The 22,878-nt window shown below is 36.5% G+C and overlaps 1 protein-coding gene across 1 annotated transcript in view; it reads left to right on the top strand.

Annotated features, from left to right (window-relative positions):
* CACNA2D3 (calcium voltage-gated channel auxiliary subunit alpha2delta 3) overlaps window positions 1-22,878 on the top strand; it is a 478,745-nt gene that overhangs the window by 415,435 nt on the left and 40,432 nt on the right. The window contains exons 28-30 of the mRNA XM_072876518.1: window positions 15,342-15,403; window positions 16,366-16,410; window positions 22,463-22,525. Of these exons, the coding sequence (XP_072732619.1) occupies window positions 15,342-15,403; window positions 16,366-16,410; window positions 22,463-22,525 (170 nt within the window). The remainder of the gene's footprint in view (window positions 1-15,341; window positions 15,404-16,365; window positions 16,411-22,462; window positions 22,526-22,878) is intronic.

The raw sequence follows: 22,878 nt of genomic DNA, 5'->3' as shown, positions 1-22,878 counted from the left end.
GCAGTACTTCGTCTGGATGGAACCTGGCTGAAGTCAGTCATGCAGAACAGCATTGCAGTTGCATCATCGTACAGTGCAGATTTAGACTACAAGAGTCAAAAAATGATCTCCAGTCCTCATTGTAATGTCACAGTACTTTTGCCAAGGCATGTCTGGCAGCTTTAAATATTCCTAATTAAGACTATAGGCCTGGTTCTTGTCCTAAAATCTTTGGGAAATCTTTCATTGAACTCAGAGATAGGATTAAGTGTAATTTGTAGTTTCATCAACGTACCATTTGAAGTGCAAGTGTGAGTATGGTACAGCCTTTCTGTTTTTCCAAATCAGGGTATTATGAAACCGTGAACAAAATTGACCACTCAAAGATTCAAAACATTCTGGATCTTTTTGGACAGATGATGGCACCTGTCAGACCTAAGTTTCTAGAGTTTTTGTGAGGCTAATGATGTAAAAAAAAAAAAAAATTCTGAAAGAGAGTAGCTGTTTGATTTTTATTGCTATTCATATAGTATCTTTAAGATTGATTATTAGGGTAAATTAAGATGAAAAAATAATTGTGGTGGACAAAAATAAGTCTTTTAATCAATATGCTGCTTCTCCACTGAAGGTAAGAGACAACAAAACAGAAGACTCAAGTAGGCAATGTTAGCCTTTAGAAGAAGGAAAACATTTATGATTGGACTTCCTTTATTTCTACCGGTGTTGTGAGCAAAGGTGTAAATCTCTAAATTTGAACTTAAAGTAATAATGTTCTGAAAAAAAAGTATTTGTTGTGTTGTCTCTTTTTTCAGACTTTTAGGATTCAGACTTTGAAGCTTTTCTCTGGAACCACAAATAAGAAACCACCCTCTTTTGTTTGTGGTCACCGTCTGTTAGAGTTAGTATACACCCACCATGTGATTTTAGAAAGTACACTATTTGGGAGATTAAAAAAAATGCTACAGGCTATTTCTGCTATTTGCAGTTGTAGACTAAAAATTGATGAGGATATGCTTTGAAAAGATTCTTATTTTCTAACTTTTTATAAAGCAGTAGGTCCAGTGTTTTTGGAAGAGTGACCTTTGCTTCTGGATAAAAGGTTTCCCATTCTGTCTTACAGTTTTAAAGATCAAATCCTGCCATATTTTTCTCACCCAAGATGGCTTCATGCAAGTTGGCATGCCTGTTTCCGGGTTGCACCCTAATCTATAACATATGATTGTAAGAACACTTAACTATTATTGCTTTCATTCATAAAATTCAAATTACTTTTCATAGAATGTGAAGTATCCTTCCTCCCATTTCTCCAACGGGGAAATGGAGCACAGAGAAGTAAGGTGATTTGGTCACAGTTGCACAACAGGTAAACAGCAGAGCAAGGAACAGACCCTAAGCCTTCTAACTCCAGTTCAGTGCTTTAGCCACTGGACCACCCTGTCTTCATAGGCAGATGTTCTCTGATGGAAGTTTCACAGAAATCCAGATGTCGTGGGATAATGTCCTTACATATGAAGATTGTAAAACAAGACTAATGTTGTCATTTAATAAAAGAGATTATTTTATAGATGTAAGACCAGTTAACACATTTTAAGCAATGGCAATGCTGATGTTTCCTGTTTTTCAGAGATTAAGATGGGCTGAACGATGGAGGGTTTCCCATGGTAAAAGTACTGCTGTAAATGTTTCTTCTGGTAATGTAATTAGGAAGTATTGGCTCCAGTTAATGTAACTTAAACAAAACATGTTGTCCTCGGCAAACTTGTTAAACAGGCATAGCCTTGTCTAAAAAGAAAACAGGGGCATATAGTGATTCCATGGAAACTTGGTTAAAATGCTGATTTGTGGATATTATCATAATCAGTACCACAATCTAATCTGATTGAATTAAATGAAAAAGAGTCTTAGTTATGAAGTCAGCACGGTATAAAAGTATCTCTACACATGCAGAAGTCATGGTCTTCCATCCTTATAGATGCTTTCTAACTGCACGTAAAAGCAGGGAATAAAGCAGGGAAACTTGTGGGAGGGGAAAAAGGGGAAGGAAAAAGCAGGGAAACAAAAATCAAGATCAGCATTTAAAATAAATCTGTTTAAATATACTTTATTGAAGTTGGTTATAGCTTACTGCATCTCTAATGTGTGTGTTTGATTTTCTTTTTTTAATGAAAGGGAGAAGGGCTTTTCCCTTAGGGTAGGGCATATCAGCTCTGTACTCTGAAAGAATGGAGAAGATAATCTTTGCTTCCCTTGTAGACATGCTGAGAAGATTTATTAATTCTGACAAAGATGCTGGCGTCCTTGGTTGTAAAATAGCAGTAAAATGCAGAGTTGATTGAATTGACCCTACTAGAAAATTAAATATGTTTTATAAAATGTATTATAGCAACAGTTCCAAGAGAACCTTTGTCATTTAGAAATGTCTACATTTTGGAAAGTGGTATTTCAAAGTTATTTTGATGCCTAGGAATACAGTAGAGACTTCAGAATAACGACCTATTGTTTACCGATTGCAGTGTGAAATAAGTGCTTCTGGAAATCCCATCAGTATCAGTCTACCTTTGGTGTGTGCCTTAACAGCTATAAAAATCTGGCCTTTGGAAGGCTAACTTTCTTTGAAAGTCAATAACAGGTTTGTCTTTATACGACAACATAATTTCTGAAAATTCTTGCTGAAAGTCCTTTTTTGAGTGGAGATTTGAGGACTTTCTGCATTCTCCAGAGCTGCATTCTGGAAGGTGCTAAGTATTCTTATCATATGCTGGGCATCCCTTAACTCTCTCAGACTTCAGTGAGCACTAGCGGTGCTCAACACCTTTCAGGCAGAAGCCCCAGCTGAATTTGCACCTACCTTGCAACTTAGTAGAAATCGAAGCTGTTTAATATGTTAAATCCTTAGTTTAACAGAATATCAAAGACAGCTACCTTTCAGCAAACCTTCCTGATTTATTTCAAAGCTATTCCATTAGAGGATTACAGCTGGTATCCATGATACTGATTTTCCTCAAAAATTATTAATTTATACTTCTAAAATATGCTTTACTGCTGTATTGACAGCTAAATCCTACTAATCATTAGGCTATAAATTGTAATATACTACTTGTTGAAGCATCTGGATAATGGTTTATGTGATGTAAGTGTAGTGCATTTGTACTTCTGTTGTGGAAGTCATGTCAGCACTTACACTATTTCCAGAAGTTAATAACTCGCCTAGAGAAGTTCACTTACGATCATAACTTGGCACACATATCTCAGGCAATGATGACATTTTATTAGGAAATTTTAAAAATCTGTCAATGCCTTTTAATTTTATCAGTCTCAATGTTTTTAAAAAGCCTTCTTTCTTCGTTGTTTTCTTGGAGTATCCATTCAAAACATTTATTAATTATTTATTTGTCCATAAATTAGTCAATAGATTGTATTTCGTGGCATTAAGGAGGTAATTTCAACTTTGTCTAATGAGCAAATAAGCTCTTGGCTAATTTTCAGCAATATGAAGACCTCTCTCAATTCATGACCGTTCCCAAGATCAGACCTAAGCAAACATTTCTGCTGAAGAGTATGTAGGCTTATGTAGCAATTCTGAAGATGTTAATTTGTTATTTTTCCTGAAATGCAGTAAGTAGAGAAGTAAAATAGAAAGTTGTCATTGCCTGACCTGTTGGATGCACATTAGCTATTATCCAGTTCACACACTTGAGCTTCTTCAGGATAGATAAAGCAAAAGATAAATTATTTTCCCCAATATAGTTTATTCCTAGGAAGTATAATTAACATTTCTTGACAGGGTTTCAAAATGGTGGCAACAAAATGTTCTCATGAAATAAAGTCAAGTAAATGTGAAGATGTTCAGATTATGGCCAATGTTAATCCATGGTTTTAGAAACTGAATAAACTTTCAAGTGAGGTGTTTGTATGTAATATACTGAACACATCTTGAAAGATGGTATTTCTTTTCTTTTACCCATACAAAGTAGGAGAATATGAAAAAGAAGTAAACTTACATTTCAGCATACTGGAAAATCTTTCAGTGTTATTAATCTAAGGTGACTTTCTGTTCCTGACATGGTTTAAATCTCTACTCTAATGCTAGTTTATAGCTCAAATACTAGCTCCTATTTTTGTTGAGCAAATAGGCAGGTGTGTTCTTTTCTACACAGAGATTCAATAAAGATGCATTTTTGATCAAAAAATGAAAAACAGGTAAACAAAGCTGCTTTTGCAGCTAATACCATTCATGGAAAAGTATAACGTCTGTATCTTTTGCTGTTACTGTCTTTTAAAATTGTCACTACAAGACACAAATCAGGAGGGTTGCAAATCCACCAGCGCTATTTTCTTTGCATTTGCAACTACAGAATACTATGGAACTACTCAAATCTATTTCAAACACATAAAAAAGTGTGCACTGAGTCTTTTGGGCACGTACATTTTATGTACCTTTCTAAAACTATAGATTAACACCATGTGGTTAAACAGCAAAAACATGGTTAAATAAAGCAGTGATCTTAGAAAAATAAAAATATGAAAACTATTCTGGAACATTACAGTAAAGATTTGTCTTATAAAACATCCAATAGGTATGGTGTTGAAAGGCTGGAGATTTGCGTTCATGATGAGGTATTTCTGATGTATTACTCGACTTCAAATAACATTACTCATTTTTAGTAATTCAAAGTAATTTGCTAATCACAGTATAGCACAAACAGTTTGTAGAGAATGTCACTATAATTATAACTCAGTCAATAAGAGATCCAAGACTTATTTCCAAGTGATGTGATTTGATGAAATGTTGGTGTTTTCTCACTCGGGGTCCTAAGTCTAGTTTGACTCATGAGATTTCATATATTCACAGCTCTTGCATGCATGCAAGTACCCATGGTGATAACTGGATAGAGCAAGCAGTTGGTAGTCAGTGTGTTCTGGAGGCAGGAGGAGTTGAATTCTGTAAGCCTCTCCCCTCCGTGCTAAGATTGGTAGCAGCAGAATCTCCATGTCTTGGCTTCTAGGTCAACAGAAGGCATTGAACTGACATGGGAGAAACTGGACAGAGACCTCATGAGTTCCTTTTGCAGTGGATGCTATAACATTTATCTTTAACGCCTCATCCAAACTATTCTGTGCCTGGCAATAGGACAACTTGTAGCCATTCTGCTAGGATAGGATTTCAGTTTGGAGGGATAAACCTCTTTGGAAATAACAACAATAGACGCTTTGCCCATTTCTGAAATCAGCCTTTCTCACAATGCTGAGATACGTAGATACGGACTTTTTTGGTAACATATCTACTACTACGATTAGGTAGTAGCCAGGATCAAGTCTGAAAAAAATAAAATACTAGAAAGGTTTGAACGTGTTGTATTTTAGTTACAAGTGGAAGCAGAAAGCCTGGCATCTCCTAAGAGAATCTGATCGCAGTCTCCAAGAGTTCAGATAAGTATCCTAATTTCTGGATGTTTGTCTGAACTTTGCGCCTCTTAGGGTTCATTAATTGCAAACTTGAAACCACAGCCTTTTGGCGGAGATGTGAAAGGTATACTGGCTAAGCTACTCTAAACTAGGACCTCAGCTGTAAGAAGTAAACCTTTTTTTGAGAACTTCACAAGTCATGGATCCTCCCTTAAGATTTATAAATGAGCTTGCAAATATATACTGTTCTTATTTTTCGTTTCAGTCATGGGATGTACTTGAATATTGCCAAAAAATGAACAAGAAAACCCTATAAAACTAAAAAGTGGTTGGGGAGTTATTAAAATACCATCACTGCTTCATTATTTTATTGTTACTGTGGTCAGATTTCAGTCTTCACATGCTTCCTGTACCGCCAGAATTCAGAAATATTTGTCAGACCAGTGGCTATGCAGGGGGATGTTGGAAGAAAGCTGAAGGCTCATAGGAACTCCTTATAAAAATTCTGCCACCAGCAGTTTTCTTTATGATGGCACTTGCATTCTCTCCGCACGCTACTGAAGCATTCCTGAGGGTAATAATACTACCCAACCCACTTTTTTGTTCTTTCAGTCTTTCGGTCTTTGTAATGGAATGAACCAGGTGTCAGTAGGTGTCAGGTATTTTCTAAAAGTCACAGGGAGGATAATCCAGACACCAGACAGGGCTTAACCGTGCTCCACCTCACCCCCTTCAAATTGTGCAAACCACTATGTTATACTATCAATGTACTCCTTGTATTTCTCAGGAACAAGGTATATATCTTTCCAGCAAAGTGCACTTAGTGTAATTCTGCATGCCAAGTGGTTACCTCCCTCCAGGCTTATGGGAGGGGGGGAGTTTCTTGGGTTTTTGTGTGGTTTTGGTTTTCTTTGGGTTTGCTTTTTTTTTTTTTTTTTTTTTTTTTTTAAAAATTACAAATGGATTCCCAAGTAGCTCCCTTGAGCTATGCTCCTGGTACACAAAGTTTATCACGGGGTAAATGAGTAGATTTCTGTGGGAGCCCTTTGTTTGAGTGTTGGCAGCACATCAGCTACGATCTTGTAAAGTTTGAAATACAGCATAACTGTCTGCATGATAATTTACAGATAACCTGTTTCCCTCCAAGCTCCTCAGTGAAGCCTCCTGAAAAGGCAATGGACTTTCAGTCAACAGCATCTATATTTTTTTATGTTTTCACTCAATTTATATCCTTTTTGTGTTTCCTCTTGCTCCTGCTGCTACTTCATTAGTCCTCCAGAAGGAAGATATGTGTCAGGGAGTCAAAGGGAGTCTGGTTTGTGATGATGTTCACAGACTGCCCTCCGCAGTTCAGTTTGTCAGGGGTTGGCTGCAAACCAAGCCCTTCAGCTTTCCCTGGTGGTTTGAGTTTGGATGAACTTCGGCCTCCCAGCAATCATCATCCTGCTCCCCTTTCAGCTTGGCCTCACATCAAGTTCCCAATATCTCCTCCCTTTCTGCTTGAGCTTGGCCTCCAGGAAATACCAGTTGCCATTGCCTTCCCCGTATCTTGGGAGTTCCCATCCAGACTACTGCTTCCACCACTAATTCTAAAAATCTTCTGGAAGAAAATAGCAGGTTTGAGGTCCACGAGTAAAGAGGCAGAACTTCAACTTTCCCTTGTCCACTTAAGAGGAATGCACTCATTTACACGTTGCATCCCGCTAGCTCTGATGAAGGAGGTATTCTTTGTGTTGCTAAAATCCGATGACATATTACGACATATGAAAACTGTATCCCATAACAAACTGATAATTATATAGGACTTACAAATCTATGTGTATGTCATTCCACTTATTTGATGATAGAAAGATAAAGGTAAGATACCAGTAATAATACAGGCTTTTTTTCCTGAATATTGTTTAGAATCCAAAACTATGTGATAATTTGCACTTTGAGATTTTTTATATTTTACATTGTTATCTAGGTTAATAAAAGACTCATTTTTGGAAAAATCAGTCTGTAAATGTTAATGAGGCACTGTAGCTCAAATTTAGGTGGAAAGGGTAGGTGCACATTTACATGGATTTCAAATTGATTTAATATTAAAGTAATTGTAAAATATTAAAATAATTTAAGGGTACCTAAATATGCAGTAGACACATTGCGGAGTTAGGCAAGAAGGTTTCATGTCGGAGAAGCTACAAGAAAAGTTGTAAAGAACATTAGAAATCTTCACTGAGTTAAATAATAAAGTATATATATTAAAAAACCCAACAAAACAACACATTGCAGAGGACAGTTTGTGAATTATAGTAGTATCTTATCCAAATGCATAACTGGTATTTTAGTTTTGCTGGGGTAGGAACTATGCTTTATTATAAGAAAAACAGAAGAAAGTGCACAACTACTCAATAGTTTGGCCCCGCTTTTTGACAATTTTACTCTCTTATCACAGGCTACTCATAACAGTTCATTATGAAGATGGCTGGTGTCACCACCAAGTATTGAGGTTGCGCAACACTTCCAATGATAAGCTCATGTTTTCAGTATATTAAAAAATAGCCAGACTTAAACTGTTAGGCTGAAATTTTTTGTGTTTGGTGTCTGAATCAGGTTCAGACATTCCGGATAATAAAACTAATACTTTTTCATGTTAAAAGGAAATTCTGGGGATCTTCTGTTTGAAGAGAGGAACTGAAGAAAATGGGCTGGGGTGAGAAGAGGAAGGTATGGGTAGAGTGGAAAAGATCACTGAGATCAAGAAGGAAACTGAATGAAGTGTGAAGCTTGGAAGGGTGAAACTGCATTTTACTGTGCAAGTAAACAGAACCTGGGATTAGAAGCAGTCTGGGAAGTGCACATTTGATGAATGCTCATTCATGTTTTTTATATATCCTGCATGTGATGAAAGAATGACTATCACTGGGAATATAGCTATGGTGGATGATACAGGAGCATAACTGTACTGCTGTAAGAGAGTGCCTGTTGGGATACCTCTAATTTATTAGCTAAGATGTCTTGGAATTGAGGGGACAAAAATCTATACGTTTTCGTTTTAATTACAGTACATAACACATGTTTTATAAGCATTTTTAAGGGTATCATCTTTGGTGGTGGGAGTCTTCCATTAATCTGTACTAGAGGTACTTTTTGGCAGTTATGGTGTTTATTTCTCAATATTATGCATTGGGGTGTAATATTCAGCGTCTCATTCTTTGGCTGAGCTAAAAACTGAAGACAGATTTTGGACTGAAACAGATTTAGAGCATAAACAAAAGAAGTGCAATCAACTTTTTGTAAGTAGTTAAAGGTGTTCTGGAATATTTCACATTTAGTTATTAGATATTTTAAAAGACAGTAATAAGAGGTAATATGAGTAGGCAGAAAGAAGGGAATCTTAAGGAGTCTAAACTTAACACACAAAGGTGACATAGATTAAAAAACTAATCCTGCTACAAATCTCTCTCCAAGATTTCTTATTTTGAAGCCAAGTTAAACCTCATTTAAGATAATTCCATCAGAAATAGGAGGCCCAAATGTCCTCAAAATGTTGAGCGTCTTTTATGTATGAAAAAGAATCTTAGTCTATACTGTATTCTGTGGGAAAAGGGAATGGAGACCTTAAGATATTTTTCTAACCTTGCTGATCTAGTGCTTTTATATAGTGTAACGTTCTATAGATATTTCACAGAATGGAAATCCTTTTAGTTTTTACTACTTTTTCCTTAATTATGTATTTGCAATCCCTCTGCCAGGCTTATAGGGAGATTCAGCTCCTCTCTTGCCTGGAATAAATCAGTCTAATCTATTTTCCTCTCTTATTTTAAGTAGGAGATGATTCTTTTTACTTAGAGCCTAAGAGCTCTTGTAATTCTGTGCACAGAAGTAATTTGTTGAGGAAGGCTTTCCTTATCTTTCTGTCCGTTTGCTTAACCATGGAGATCTTGAAATGAACACAACCAATCCCGATCTATTCTGAGTAGCTATTTGTTTTTCTTTATGTTTGCCTTGATACTAAGCAGCCCTGAGCTCTGTAGCAGTTAAGCACTTCCCAATACTTCTATCCTTAAAGCATCCCACTAAAAGAGTGAAATACTACCCTCAGCCACGGAATCAATGCATAAGGAAATTACTTATTTGAGAATAATTATCACTGAGCCAAGAATCTAACTTTTCAGTTCTCAACTATCTGTTATTTCACAAGGTATGCACTACAGAATAGCAGCCACTTTATTAAACAAAGGACAGAAATCTCAGGGAGTTAATAACTGTTTTCCATAGGCAGCATTAAAGGTATTTGTTGGAATCACTGAAGTAAATTGCTAATATGATTGAACAAAAAATTGGGTTTGCAATATTCATTTGAAATGACACATTTTGTGTTACATGGAGAAAGAGCCTTAATACCCCTCCGTCAGCTCACATTAGTTGATCTCCTGTATACCTCTAGCTCCAGCCCACCCTCCCCAGTGACATTGCAAAGGAAAGGCAGCAGTGGAGACAAAACCTTTTCTCCTCATCTTTACTCATTTTTTTCCTGGCTGAAGGAAAACAATTTGTATCCCTTGGCCATTTTGATTGATCCAAGCCTACAAATGTTGAAGAATACTTTATAATATACTTTAAAATGTATATTCCATGTAAAGATCAGTTATAGTTTTTGTTGCTTGTGTTTTGTTCTTTAATTAAAAATGTGGGTGTTATCTGGATAACTTGCTGAACAATATTTAGAAAAATTTCAGTGCAATTACACTTTTTTTCTCTAACCTCTGTGGTAGCTGTTACACCCAGGAGGCTAAACAAGGAATTGGTGACATGGGAGATATAATTCTGATGTTTCCCTTTTTCCCCACATGTAGCCAGTTTGTAAAACATAGATTTAAATATAAAGTAGCTTGGAGCACAGATATTTCATTCTGAAGTTCTGAAATGCTGAAGGACTAGGGATTGCTCAGAAGAATGTATTGGCTCTAAAACCTTTTGAAGTATATTTGAATAGTTCTTCAGGCATTAGATGACCTGACCAAAAAATATCCTGTGCTAGTTGCAATGTTCCCAAAAAGCTCAGGGGAAAAAAGCCTGCAAAAATGCTTTAGTATCACCTCAGGGGTTGAAAAGAAAATTATTTTCCCATAGGCTAACACTGTTAATTCCTTTGAATGTAAAGGCATTCAAATAATTATTAGCTGAATTGTAGGAAACAGTCATAATTGTAATTTATTATGTATTACATAGGATACAGAATATTTAGAAGTTACTCATTCAGTGACAGGGAAATTCCTATGTGGAATTGTGCAAGGAGCAAAATGTAAAGAAACTAAAATGGCGAGATTAAAATCTCACATTAAGATACACCTCTTCAAAGAAAATTTCTATTGCTGCTTTCACCATACCATGTTTATGGGAGCTGTGTTTTCTCCTCCTATCCTGCAACATAGGTCCAGATCATAGCATCCTTTAGGTTGGAAAAGACCCTTAAGATCATCAAGTCCAACCGTAGATCGAGTCCAACCGTCATGTAGCACTTCATTATTTAATAACAAGTAAAAGGATTATAAAACTCTAATTGAGGAAATACTTCACAAAGGAAATACGTAATCTGTTGTGTGTTATGCTTAAAATGTTGCCGTTATAACATCGTATTACCTTGACCAGAGTAGACTAAGTTTAAGATGCATTTCTGTTTTACCTCCTTCAATGGTATTGTACCTCAGAGATTAGTGATACAGCTCATTTAAAAGTTAGGTAGACAAATAAACTGAATCTCTTTTGCAAAAGCAAGGAGGACGGTAACTAAATTGAGAACGCCTGGGCCTTCAGTTTCTGCACAAACTACGCTGCTGCTGAAATCATGGGAGTCTGCTCAAGTGGGAGCAAGTCCAGTATTTCTCACTATCTTTTATTTCCCCTCACAGTCTGTCCAAGAAAGCATCAAAATTCATAGAGCTAATACTATGGAAACAAAACTGCAGCTGCCTGCCTCCTCTCATCTTCATGAAGAGGGATACTCTACGTTTCATAGAAATTAGTCCCCGTATTTCAATTGTCGTTGTACTACAGCATTCTGTTGTGCAGCTCATTAAAACATGCACATGGGATCTTTTACAGATGAGCTTTGTCGTAATTATCTTGTTACTGTTTCAGATTCTCTCTCATGTGGTAAGTAATTTATACCGGACACTAGAAAACCTTCAGTACATATTCACTTTCTTTTTATTTAAGGAAGATTCTAGGCTATATATTTAGCACTTCTCTACAAAACATTTACACTTGCAATCTTAGAATCCTAAGATAACTTAGATTGGGAGGGATCTTCTGAGGTCATCTAGTCCAACGTCCTGCTGAAATTTGTATATACATACAACTTCGTTATGGGAGAACAATAGTTTTAATTGTTCCTTAATGTTTATTACACTTTCATTAATAGTTTACAAGAACAAAAATGATATTTAATCAAAAGTTGCTTTGCCAGGTATTTTAAACAGGCCAGCCACGGCAGATCAAATAATCTCTCAATTATGGAGACTTATCACTGACATGCAATGGAATATTTTGTATTCTAATATCACTGTTATTGATCTGTACTGGTATTTTGCAGTTTAGATATACTATAGGTCTCGGATAGATGCTATATGTGTTGGATATATAAGCACAAAGGGATGAACTTCCATAAACATAGCGGAGTAGATCTTTGTCTTCATCCTTTAAAGCTTAATAAATGTTTCTTACAGGTTTAAACCTTAAACTGATGTTTGATAACAACTCTTTTCTTTTACATCATCAGCACGTTCTTTTACATACTTGATAATTTTCTCAATTTTGGCAGCGGCTTCTCTGCTCTGGGCGCTGGTATCTCTAATAAGAGTGCGAGCTCCAAAGGGTCGACCTTACCAGGACCTTAAATAAACAATATCTAACCGCAGTCCACTCATCTGTGCCTGTTAAGAGCAGCAGTATTTCTAACTGATAGAACAAGGCTTTGGAGAGCACAGATCTGTCTTTTATTCTAAACCCCACTGTTGTGGCTCTCCGTATCAGATCTTTGTGTGAACTCTGGTACTCATTTCCTTTATGCATCATTTTCCCAGCAATAAAATAAGAATATTAAGACTTAACCACATTTAGTGAGTATTTTGAGATTCTTTGTTGAGAGGTACTCTATAGTAAGTACAGGTGGTTGAAGTTGTTAGTGTTTATGAATGAGTGAGAAACAGAATTTGTAAGGCGCCTGAGTCCAGAGGTGGAGACAAGCATTTTGGAGGGTTTATAGAAATAGTTAAACAGATGGGAACCTGCTTGGTTATGGAACCGTGGAAATCAGAAGGAGTTAATAGCAACTCTGCGTAAACACTTCTGAAAATCTGCATCTTTAAAAATCTAAACACTTTTGAAAATCCATTTTTTCAGGAACTCAGCCATTCAAAACAGATTAGCCAGAAGATGCTGTTACAAAATCACTTGGGGAAAGATCAGCTCCATGGGTCTATGTAGCTGAATTCTTTTGTTCCCCAGAGAAAAACGCCTACTAGCTTACAGCTATGACCCAGCTGAGAAGTGGCTGACTCCACTAGGTCCTGTCAGGTTTCCTTTAAACTGAGAGCTCAGAAACATTTAAAGATTTGCAACACAGATTTAAGAATTTACATTTTTCCAATGTGGAGTAAAGCCAACCATTTCTCACTCCAGTTACCCTTAGGTATCATGCTTTATTGCTCAGAAAGCTTGGTCATTCTGTACCTTTTGGAAAAGAAGTCTGATCCTCCATGATCAGAAAGCTATTGATTCCACCTAAACTCTGCAAAAGATGACCTTCTTTGCAGGGTGTTAGTCAAATCTAGGCCTTGATTCAGCAAGGTACCTATTTGTGTATCTAGTGTCGATCGAGTGGCTTGGTTCAGGGGATTCAACAGGAATATTCACATGCAGAAAACAAGGCATAAACTTTGCTTGCAGAAATCAAGAGGACTTTTACTGATACAAACGGTTTTACATTAATTCTTACATGATTAAATGGAGTGGTAGAAATATAGTATGAGACTGACATTTCAAATACTGATATAGCATCCAGAAGCAATATGTTTTCCTTGTGGTAAGTTCCTGAAAACGTGTGTGTTTTGCCTCCATTTCAGAAAAAGCGGGTAGGATGTGCAGATCACCTGCATGCTAGGAATGAACCTAAAGGCGAACAACAGATGAAGAAAACGTGTGCTGCGTGGCTGTCAGATAGCATCTTCCCATTCACCATAAAATAAATTACTAGATAATAAAATGTAGCTGGAGAGAGTCTCCCCTGGAGTTTATTCAAAAGGAGAACTGGATTTCTCTACTTACTCTCTTAAGCAAAAATGTCCATGAGTTACAGATAGCAGAAAACTATTTATAACCTGCTATAATAAGAACATTCCTTATGTAATTTCACATCCCATTGTATCAGTTCATTACAGATTTCATTTCACATCCTTTTTCCTACCTGCTAACACAAAATAAAATATATGCATGACATCAGCATGTGTACATTTGCAAAAGCAAGTACCAGTAATGTAAATATGTTTTTAAATGATCCCTGCTGTGGATCCTAGAGGAGGAATGAATAAATGGAGTTTTCTTCCATTTTCCAAAACAACTACATTTTCTTGAAGTTTTGTTTGTTTTTAAACAAAACCTTGTAGCAATGAATTTGCTAGAAGTTAGGTCTTCAGACTTCCGAGGCTTTAAAAACTGTAGGGTTTGTGAAGAAAATAGTATACTAAGGTTATAGATTAGTCATTAGGGCCCAGTTCATTCTTTTTACCCTAGCGATTATGTATCCTCTAAGCTGACGTGAAAGAGCCGTAGGGCATTGAACTAGAACCCGATGATAAAGTGTCCTGACCAACTAGCGTATGACTTGGCGGAGGGCCAGCGCTGAAAGGCTCTTGCAGAAGAGCCTCGCGCACGGTGTGCTCTGTGAGTGAGTGCGAGCGCAGAAGGTGCGGTCCGGGGATGCAGCAGCGGCTGGTCAGAGCAACCAAAGCAGACGTCTGTAGCCCCTCTGTCCCCGTCTTCCTGCCGTGTTCTTCATCGTATTAACTTCTTTTAAATAAAAAGAAGCTAATTCAGAAATTTTCAGCACAGCTAGATGGATACATTATCATTCTCTTAGTTTAGGCAGGTGAAACCAGGAGAATCCGGGAGAAGCCTTCGGAGCTCATGCAAACCACAATGCATTATATTGTTTTTCAGTAGAAACAACGTAGTGCTAGGTCTGATAGGGACATCTGACTAGGCGGGAAGAAAGGTTCGCTGATACTGGGAAAAACATAGCCCCACCTGAGGTTATGAGAAATATGATTTAAATCAGTAGTATCGTGAATCATTATTAAAAAAATTACAAGCTATTATCATTACTATGCTTTTTTTTTTTTTATTTGAAAAGCAGTAATGTCTGTCAGATACTTTCATTTGCCAGAATTGCAGATAATGCTCTTCATTTCAATTTTTTTAAGGAGGTTTTTGATGTTTGAAATAGGCTTCTTGTGTTCCACTGATAATTCATCGATTAAACGACCCCAAAACAAATGGTCACTTAAAATGTTAACCAGGCTTTTCATGTTGTTTCAGCACAAAACACAGTGTGTGTTCCTACAGCTGTTATACTGGTATCAGTGAAATATAAAGTTGAGATAGATGTGAACATAAATATGTTCAGCTTGTGGTTCTTTTCTGTTAATTATGGAGACATATGCAATTTAAATGATGTTTGCCTTGTCTATTCTTCACATTATATTAGCAATACCTTCATGTTTAACCAAACTCTAAAAGGTTTAAAATATGACTGTGCGGTCTCTTCAATTTATGTTTTTTTTAATTTTAGGGCTTACTTTCCATTTTATTATAAGACTGTTTTACCTTCTGATTAATTTTAAATAATCATTTTGAAGGAATTAACATGCTGGTTTTATTTTATTTATTTATTTTATTTATGTCTTTCCCAGCTGTAGGTATCCAGATGAAGCTTGAATTTTTCCAGCGGAAATTTTGGACTGCAAGCAGACAGGTATATTTTAAATTGAAATTGTCTTTGTCCTTGAATCCACAACAGCTTTCTAACTGTGCAGATGATGAACTGCAATTTTTTGTCACAAGCAAAACTATTGTAAAGAAACAATGTATTTGAAATATATAATGGCTAACTCTTCTGATTTACATTCCAGTTCATCATTACAAAAAAGAGAATTCAGGGGTCAAAACCAGTTGCTTGATCCCATATTTATGATTGGGATGAAAGATTTTAATGAAAGTTTATTAATTTTAGGCCCCCATACATAAGGAGGTACTTTGTTGGCCTGACACATGTTGATTTTCTCCCTCAGAAAAAGTGGAAACTGTAAACCAAACTGTGATATTTATTAATTTTCGGTTCTAGCAGAATGATGCCTTCTCACTTACTTAGGACCTATCTTCTAACATTCAGTGACTGAAGTATCACATAGATTAATTAACTAAACTAGATTACCAAATCATGGTTGGCATTCATGGTCTTTAATAAATGATACCTAAAATGTTCAGGATATGGAATTTGTACTCATTGAAGAGGATAATCCTGTACTTTCTAAAGATTAGGAGATGCCACCCCTGTTTGGAGACTAGATTGGAACTGTACTGTTTCAGAAGATAACCCCTAAAATGCAGGTCCTGCCCCACCCCCATTGGAAAATCCTGTATTCTTGTCTACGAATGGTCTCCAAGCTTCTAACACATGGAGGAGATGACGGTGTTTAAAACAGTTGAAATTGTTACGGTGAGAACGCACCCTTTCTCCACAGACAGGAACAGAACAGGATTGGTGAACAGATTTAAAACTTTCATAGTCATTTTTAGAAAAATTGCTGTCAGATAAAAATGTAATCAATATCAACTTCTTTATAATGGTGCTCATATGGATTTTTAAAATGTGTTTTTTTGTAATCATCAAATGAGAAATGAAAATATGTTATTGATTTTTGGTATCATCTCTAGTGTGCATCTCTCGATGGCAGATGTGCTATAAGTTGTGATGATGAAGTAAGTATTTAACAGATTTTTTTTTTCCATTTACACCTCTACTGCAGTAGTACATAAAGTTGATGAATTTAGTCTGAACATCTCATTGTACATTATAACCTCCTGGTGTAGTTTGGAATCACCTTCTAAATATTTTACTATTTAGATAGTGAGACTTTATGACTGCTTACAAACATCCATTTAATTACAAGGTTGACACCGATACCTCAAATATGCATTGTAATAACTTCTGCTTTGGGAATGCAGTTTTGGCAATAATTTGAAGCTGTTCTAAGGCATTTTTTTACTACTTTATTGTTCATCTTCGAAGCTAATCTCTGATGTTCACACTAGAATTAGACATGAATTCAGAGTTGAATCTATGCAGAACTAATACATTAATAGCACTTCAGAAATAACAAAAGAAGTAACCTTAGTCAGTTTGGTTTAATGAACTCACCAAAGTACCTTTTTACGTAGTTTAATTTGTTAGATAAAAATAGTATTTTTAATATCTTATCCATAGATTTTTGCAAAGCATTTGACATCAATAACATATGATGTTTTGGTTAAGCAACCTATGTATCACAGGTTAAATGAATTAAAAAGTGGTTAATAAAGCACAGACTGTATTGATATACGGGGAGGAATTAGGCATACGAGATTCTAGAAAATCAGAGTTGGGTTTGAGATATTGTATCATATATAGTTAGTGATTTGGAAGAAAACAAAGCAATTACTGATAAGATCAGTCTGTTACCTGTAAACTGAGTGAATGGTGTGAGGAGATCTGGATCACCTGATTAACTGTGCTTGAACAAGCTATATGAATTTAAATATGATAAAATGTAAATTCATACATCTGGAAATAAAAACTGCAGGTTGTTTTGTATGATACTTTTCATACAGTGGCTAAAAACTATTGCAAAACATACATAAAAGGCAAGAGCCTGTTTGGCTCTGTAATTCATGCTAATGCAATGCTTTTGCAATCTTTTTTTAAGTAGGATAACATTTTTTATACAGTTTTATTTAGGTTTTTTTACATGCTTAGTTGTTTTCAGGAAAGCTGCTATCTCTACGGCCAAGAGTCAGCAGTCAGCGCAGCACTAGTTCTTACACTCTGTTCAACAAAGCGTAACATACGGTGCTCCCAGCAAACCATGAAAATCTGAGCAGTTATCCCCCCCATTGCAAGCACTGGTGTTTAAGCAATGCCTTCTCGTCTCTTTTCTCTGAAGCCATTTCTTCCCAATATCTTCAAGTTCTCACAAGTTCGTGTCACTACTTTTTACAGTAGGAACCCACATACATTATTTGTGGTATCCCGTAAGTCTCTCTTTTCCCTTTCTCTGCTGTCTCTTCTTATCTTTCTTATAGTCTCACCTTACAGGTCTCTTTCTGACTGTCCCAGCATTTGAACTAGACTCCCACTTCCTGTCCCAGAGGTGCTGCTTGCCCTGTGTTAATGTATTTCCATTGAAATCTCCGCGTCTTCCACCACCTGAACCGCTGCCCTGACTGTATTCCTGCCTATACAATAGTTAATTCGCTTGGAGTGTGCTCTGCGTTGTGTAGCACTGAATTTGTTCAGGGCTGTTCAGGACATAAAAAAATTAACAAGAATGGTTACATCAAGTACTGTGTGATGTTTCCTGTAGTGAAAGTTAGCAGAGCTGGGCTTTCCTGAGGATAGGTAATTCAAAACTTTAAATAACCATGGTAAAAAAAAGTTCACAAATGTGTTTGCAGAGTGCTTTCTAACATGTGCCATTATTGTACTGGATCTTTAGTTGTGTAAGACAAAAAAGGGTTATTTTAATTTTTTAATTACTTTTGTGTAAATTAATTTATAAAACGTTGAAAAGGTACGTCATCAATCCTAGCAATCTCACTTCTAGCACGCTACTTTACAGCCTCATACTGTGACACTGAAATGTGTTTTATTGAAAAGTGAGTCCAGGACATAGGTGCAGTGATAGATTTTTTTTAAATACATGTCTGCTCAATATGAGATTCAGATCACAAAAACCGTTATAGAGAGAAAGGCAGAACTTAAAACATCAGCAGTTATAAGAGTGGAACGCTAACTTCTTCAGCATACCAAATCAGCAAAACTTAAAACGAACTATAATTCATCTCCTAGGACCCTGGGATCTAACAGTTGGAGGCTAGAGATAGCAATAAATAATAGAAAATAAAGTTTGCAGTAAGCCAAACCAAAAGGCCTGATGATCATGCCATCTTTGGCACTGCAATGGACCGTATAAGTCAACATATCGTTTGCATTTCTAGCCATAACAACTTACAGACTCTTCCATTTAAAGCTTGTTTCATTTTAATCATTAGGTAAACTTTTCCAAATATGAAATAATGAAAAACAAAGCAGATTCCACCCAGGTGTGGGTGAAAGTGCTTACTTAGCCCAAATTCCAGGCAGTCATTTGCATATTAACCAATTTTAAGGTGAGCTCATAATGTTTATTACCCCATTCTCCTGAGAGTGATCAGACATCTATTGAAAAAGAAGGTCTGTAGAACTGTTAATTACCTAAATTTTGTGGCCTTGCTTTACTGTAGCTTGCTATAGACTTAATGTGCAAGCTTTACCTTGAATTGTTTCCAGCATCTTTAAAGAGTTTCATCAGTGGGTTTCCAGTCATAGCCAACCAGCTTGAGAAGTATAACTGCAGGTAGTCTGGGTAAAGTTAGAGTGCTGTATAAAATCTCCTCCTTGTTTAGCCTAAACCACCATGCTTTTGGGATTAAAAACTGGGCAGAGATTACTCCCTTCATTTGTGATAGCCTTTGTGATAGAGGAGTAATATTACATAATTTCTTGTGTAAAACATGCTCCCGCTGCAAAGTGTCCAGCTACTTCACCAAAACAAGCACGTTCTCCTTACTGCAAAAATGTTTTTGGTCTGCCCTTGCTAAGAAGCAAGTATACACTGATAAACATTCCAAGAGGGCACAGCCGGAAACAATCTACTCTTTTCTTTTTTATTGCCTTGGCAGTTAATAAGAATAGTCGTATACTTTGCTAAATATTCACGCAGAACTTCTTTTGCTATTCCATCCGTACGCAAAGAAAACACAAGCAGTTTAAAGTCTTTTCCGCTACTTTCACTTGACACCAGCAGGAGCCATGTAAGCATACGGAGAAATTTAGTAATAGTGTGAACCTTGGTGATTTAGAGATCGCAAACTTTTTTTTTAATGACAAAATATACTGTTGATAGGACTCAATCACATATCACAGCTCCTCTGTTGAGTCTGTTAACTTTCACAGCTGTCTCTTCTCAATGGCAAGAAAATATCTGCTGGACAGTTATGGTATCAATTAAAACATTTCAAAGTATTAAGACATCAGTGCAGAGTGGCACAATAGTCCCACAGAGAATGAGTTGATGAGTTTGTGTGATCCTTTTGATTCTAAAATACAGACATCCAATTAATTAGAAGTCCTTTTTTTGTTCTTTTTTTTTCTTTTTTTGAGAGCTTTGAATTTGCTCATCTCTTCTTCTTTTCCTGATGTCTCACATTTTATTTTAATGTTCTGTTTTCTTTCTTTTTCGTTTTTGGTTTCTTAACCCATATTACATTCCATTACTGTTATTGTATATTGGAGCTGTGAAAAATACCCAGCGGACTTGAACTTGATCAAAGTTACTGTAATTCAAATGTGTTCTCAGACCCCAGTCAACATTCTTGCTGTGTTTATTCTGGACTTCATGCCTACTCTGTTTTACAAGCTCAGGGACTCTCCACCTATGGAACGTTCCCCTTGAAATCTGAAGTTCACTGAACTTGAACCTTTGAGCAAACCTGTGCATAGTTCACTTCCAGTACCTGTGACACATTGTGAATTAAACCTCTTTCATATGGCTCTAGTCTATGCAAATGCTATTTGATGCATTAATCTCGTATCTGAAATCTTCTGTTTGAGATTTGCTAATGTATTGGACAAGTAAATGCACGTCACTGTCCTTTGTTAGTGATAAATTTTAGTTACAAGCTGTTTCTTTAATGTAGTGCAGAATATTGAAAGTTACTTATCTTGCTGGCGAGCAGGTGAATGAATGGTCCTGGATGAGTATTTTTCCCTTGTTAATGTTTCTAAAATGGATTGAAGTAGAAACCCTCGTATCTTCACATTCCTCCAAAAGGATACAGATTCCACGTATTGTGTTATGCCTGTTGCCAGTAATAATGCTAAAACGTTAGTATCTTTTTAAATTCTGAACAATGCTAGTGAGTGACGGTGGCTTAGAGATTTGAGACATGGCCACTAATTCTTGAATTGAGCCCATGTTTTCGCAACTGTGTATAATCCACAAACTACGAAATTAAGCCTACGCTCTCTCTTGTCCAGCATAACTACTTTCATTTATTTTCTATACTGTGGAGAAATATTGTTTCTAAAGCACTATCTTCAGATTAAGCCTTCATGCATGAGGACTGCAAATATGTACCCTCAAAAGAGCTCTCTGTTGACTTAGCTCCTCTCCCAATAAAGTTAGCGGGAGGTTTATGATTGACTTTGGGGAGAGCGGTGTTCTGGTGTTCCAGTCTGCTTCTGAAGTTCCACCCTTCACACACCATTGAGGTTAAGTAGCTGCCTCTTCTGAACGCATTAGCTCTACTCGATTCTTTGCCAGCATCATCAGCTTTTCACATTGCATTTGCCAATTTTTGGCTTTCTAGCAGATCAAAGGCTGGAAATGCCTTGTTTCAACTTCTTTTTTGACAGGGTTTCTGTCACTGGGGGTGTCTGTAGCTTAGGTTCCCCTCTTAGAATGAATATCCTGCATTTGTGTTAGGGAATGACATTCATTCCAAACTTTTACCTGATTTGGGCTTCTTTGCTTTTTTAAAAACTAAACTTCAAGCCAACGTTTCTGCAAATCTCTCGTCTTCTTCAGCCCCACAGAACAGTACTAATATGTGGCCAGAATGAGAATCAGACACATCTAGGCATCTCTTGAAAAATCAGACTGCATTTTCACAACGTCTTGCACAACTGTGGAACTGCTTTCCTCTCTAAAACAGCGGAGAGATTTTGCTGGATGTGCAGAGTGTGGCAGAAAGCATATTTTATCATGTCTCTGTGCAGCCCATTTGCAGCAGGAAAGGTTTTGAATTAAAAGCAAAGCCATGATGATTCCTATACTTGAAGCCATCCTACTTTGTTTTTTACACAAATGTCACTGAAAATTCAAGAAACAATGACAAAATGTTTGCTGATTTATACCAACAGTAGAAATACGTTAAAGATTTAACGCTGAGGTAGGTATTTGGCAATACTGAAGAGAAACTGAGTTAAATCAAGGTTTGAGTTGAACCTTATGTTTAAACTCTGAAGCGCAGTAATTAAAACTTTGCCTGTAGCAATTCACTTGAGGTTAAAATAGTGCATGCATGTATGGAGGGAAGCACTGATTTGGGTTTACCTTGTTTTATACAGTTCATACGTCTGACCTACGAAAAGCTAACAGTCCTACCTCTAAATCCAGTTCCCAATTAAAAACACAATTTGAAAAGCTTTAGGAGACCTGTGGGGCCTCTTTTACGGAAGTTTCTGGTCCCATCCCCCAATGAACAAATTAAAAAATATTACCTGGTCCCCTGTTGGTCCTCCGGGCTGACACTGTGTTTTCATTAGTACATCATTAGGGTAATGACATTGTGCTGATGTTTTTCTCCAAACACAGGAGAAGCCATCAGGAGCAACAAAGTTCTATACCTTTGCAAGCTTACTTATAAGGAAAACTTTTAAGAATGGATTATAAAAACACTGACCTTGTTCTTCTTATGCTTGTTTATAATTAACTTATATCCTCCCTTTCTGTACACATCTTTGTTTTGTTTTGCATGAAACAAATGCATAAAAATTAAATCAGATAACATCCCGTAAGTTGAGACTACATTCACTTAGAAGTTGTGTAAGCCATTATAACAACCCGAAGGCTTTACACATTTAGAAGTCACTTGGAATTAGCATAAAGTAAGTAATTAACTTCTTGCGGTATCCTAAAATAAAAAATTAAAATTGTATTTTATTATTTTTCAGGCGATCAGCTGTTACCTAATAGATAACAATGGATTTATTTTAGTGTCTGAAGACTACAGACAGGTAAGTGAAAGATTTTTCTTCAATCTTCTCATGTAACACATTCATATAAAATTACTTGTTTTTTAAATAGGCCACTATTTTAACATGTTAGGAATTAGTAACATAAAATTAAAGAAAATCCTTTAACAAAGAATGTAAGTTGTTTCTCACAGGAGCTCAGTTTCTGTCTCCCATTGGGGCAGGGTCTGCTCTTAAATTCATAAACGTTCTCTTAAAGGGCTTTTTTGCTGCAGAAGTGCCTGTCTTCCGTAAGACGTTTTTACCCCAAGAAAGAAAGATTCTCTGTGGCATTTTTGCCACATGGAAAGGCTGGGGAGGGAGGGAGAATGCTGGGAACGCAGAGCTTTTACATT

Source organism: Ciconia boyciana, chromosome 11 (genome assembly GCF_034638445.1).
Source record: "Ciconia boyciana chromosome 11, ASM3463844v1, whole genome shotgun sequence".
NCBI classification, from domain to species: domain Eukaryota; kingdom Metazoa; phylum Chordata; class Aves; order Ciconiiformes; family Ciconiidae; genus Ciconia; species Ciconia boyciana.
Note: the sequence above shows the minus strand (reverse complement) of the source record. Positions and strands in the feature narration are given on the sequence as shown.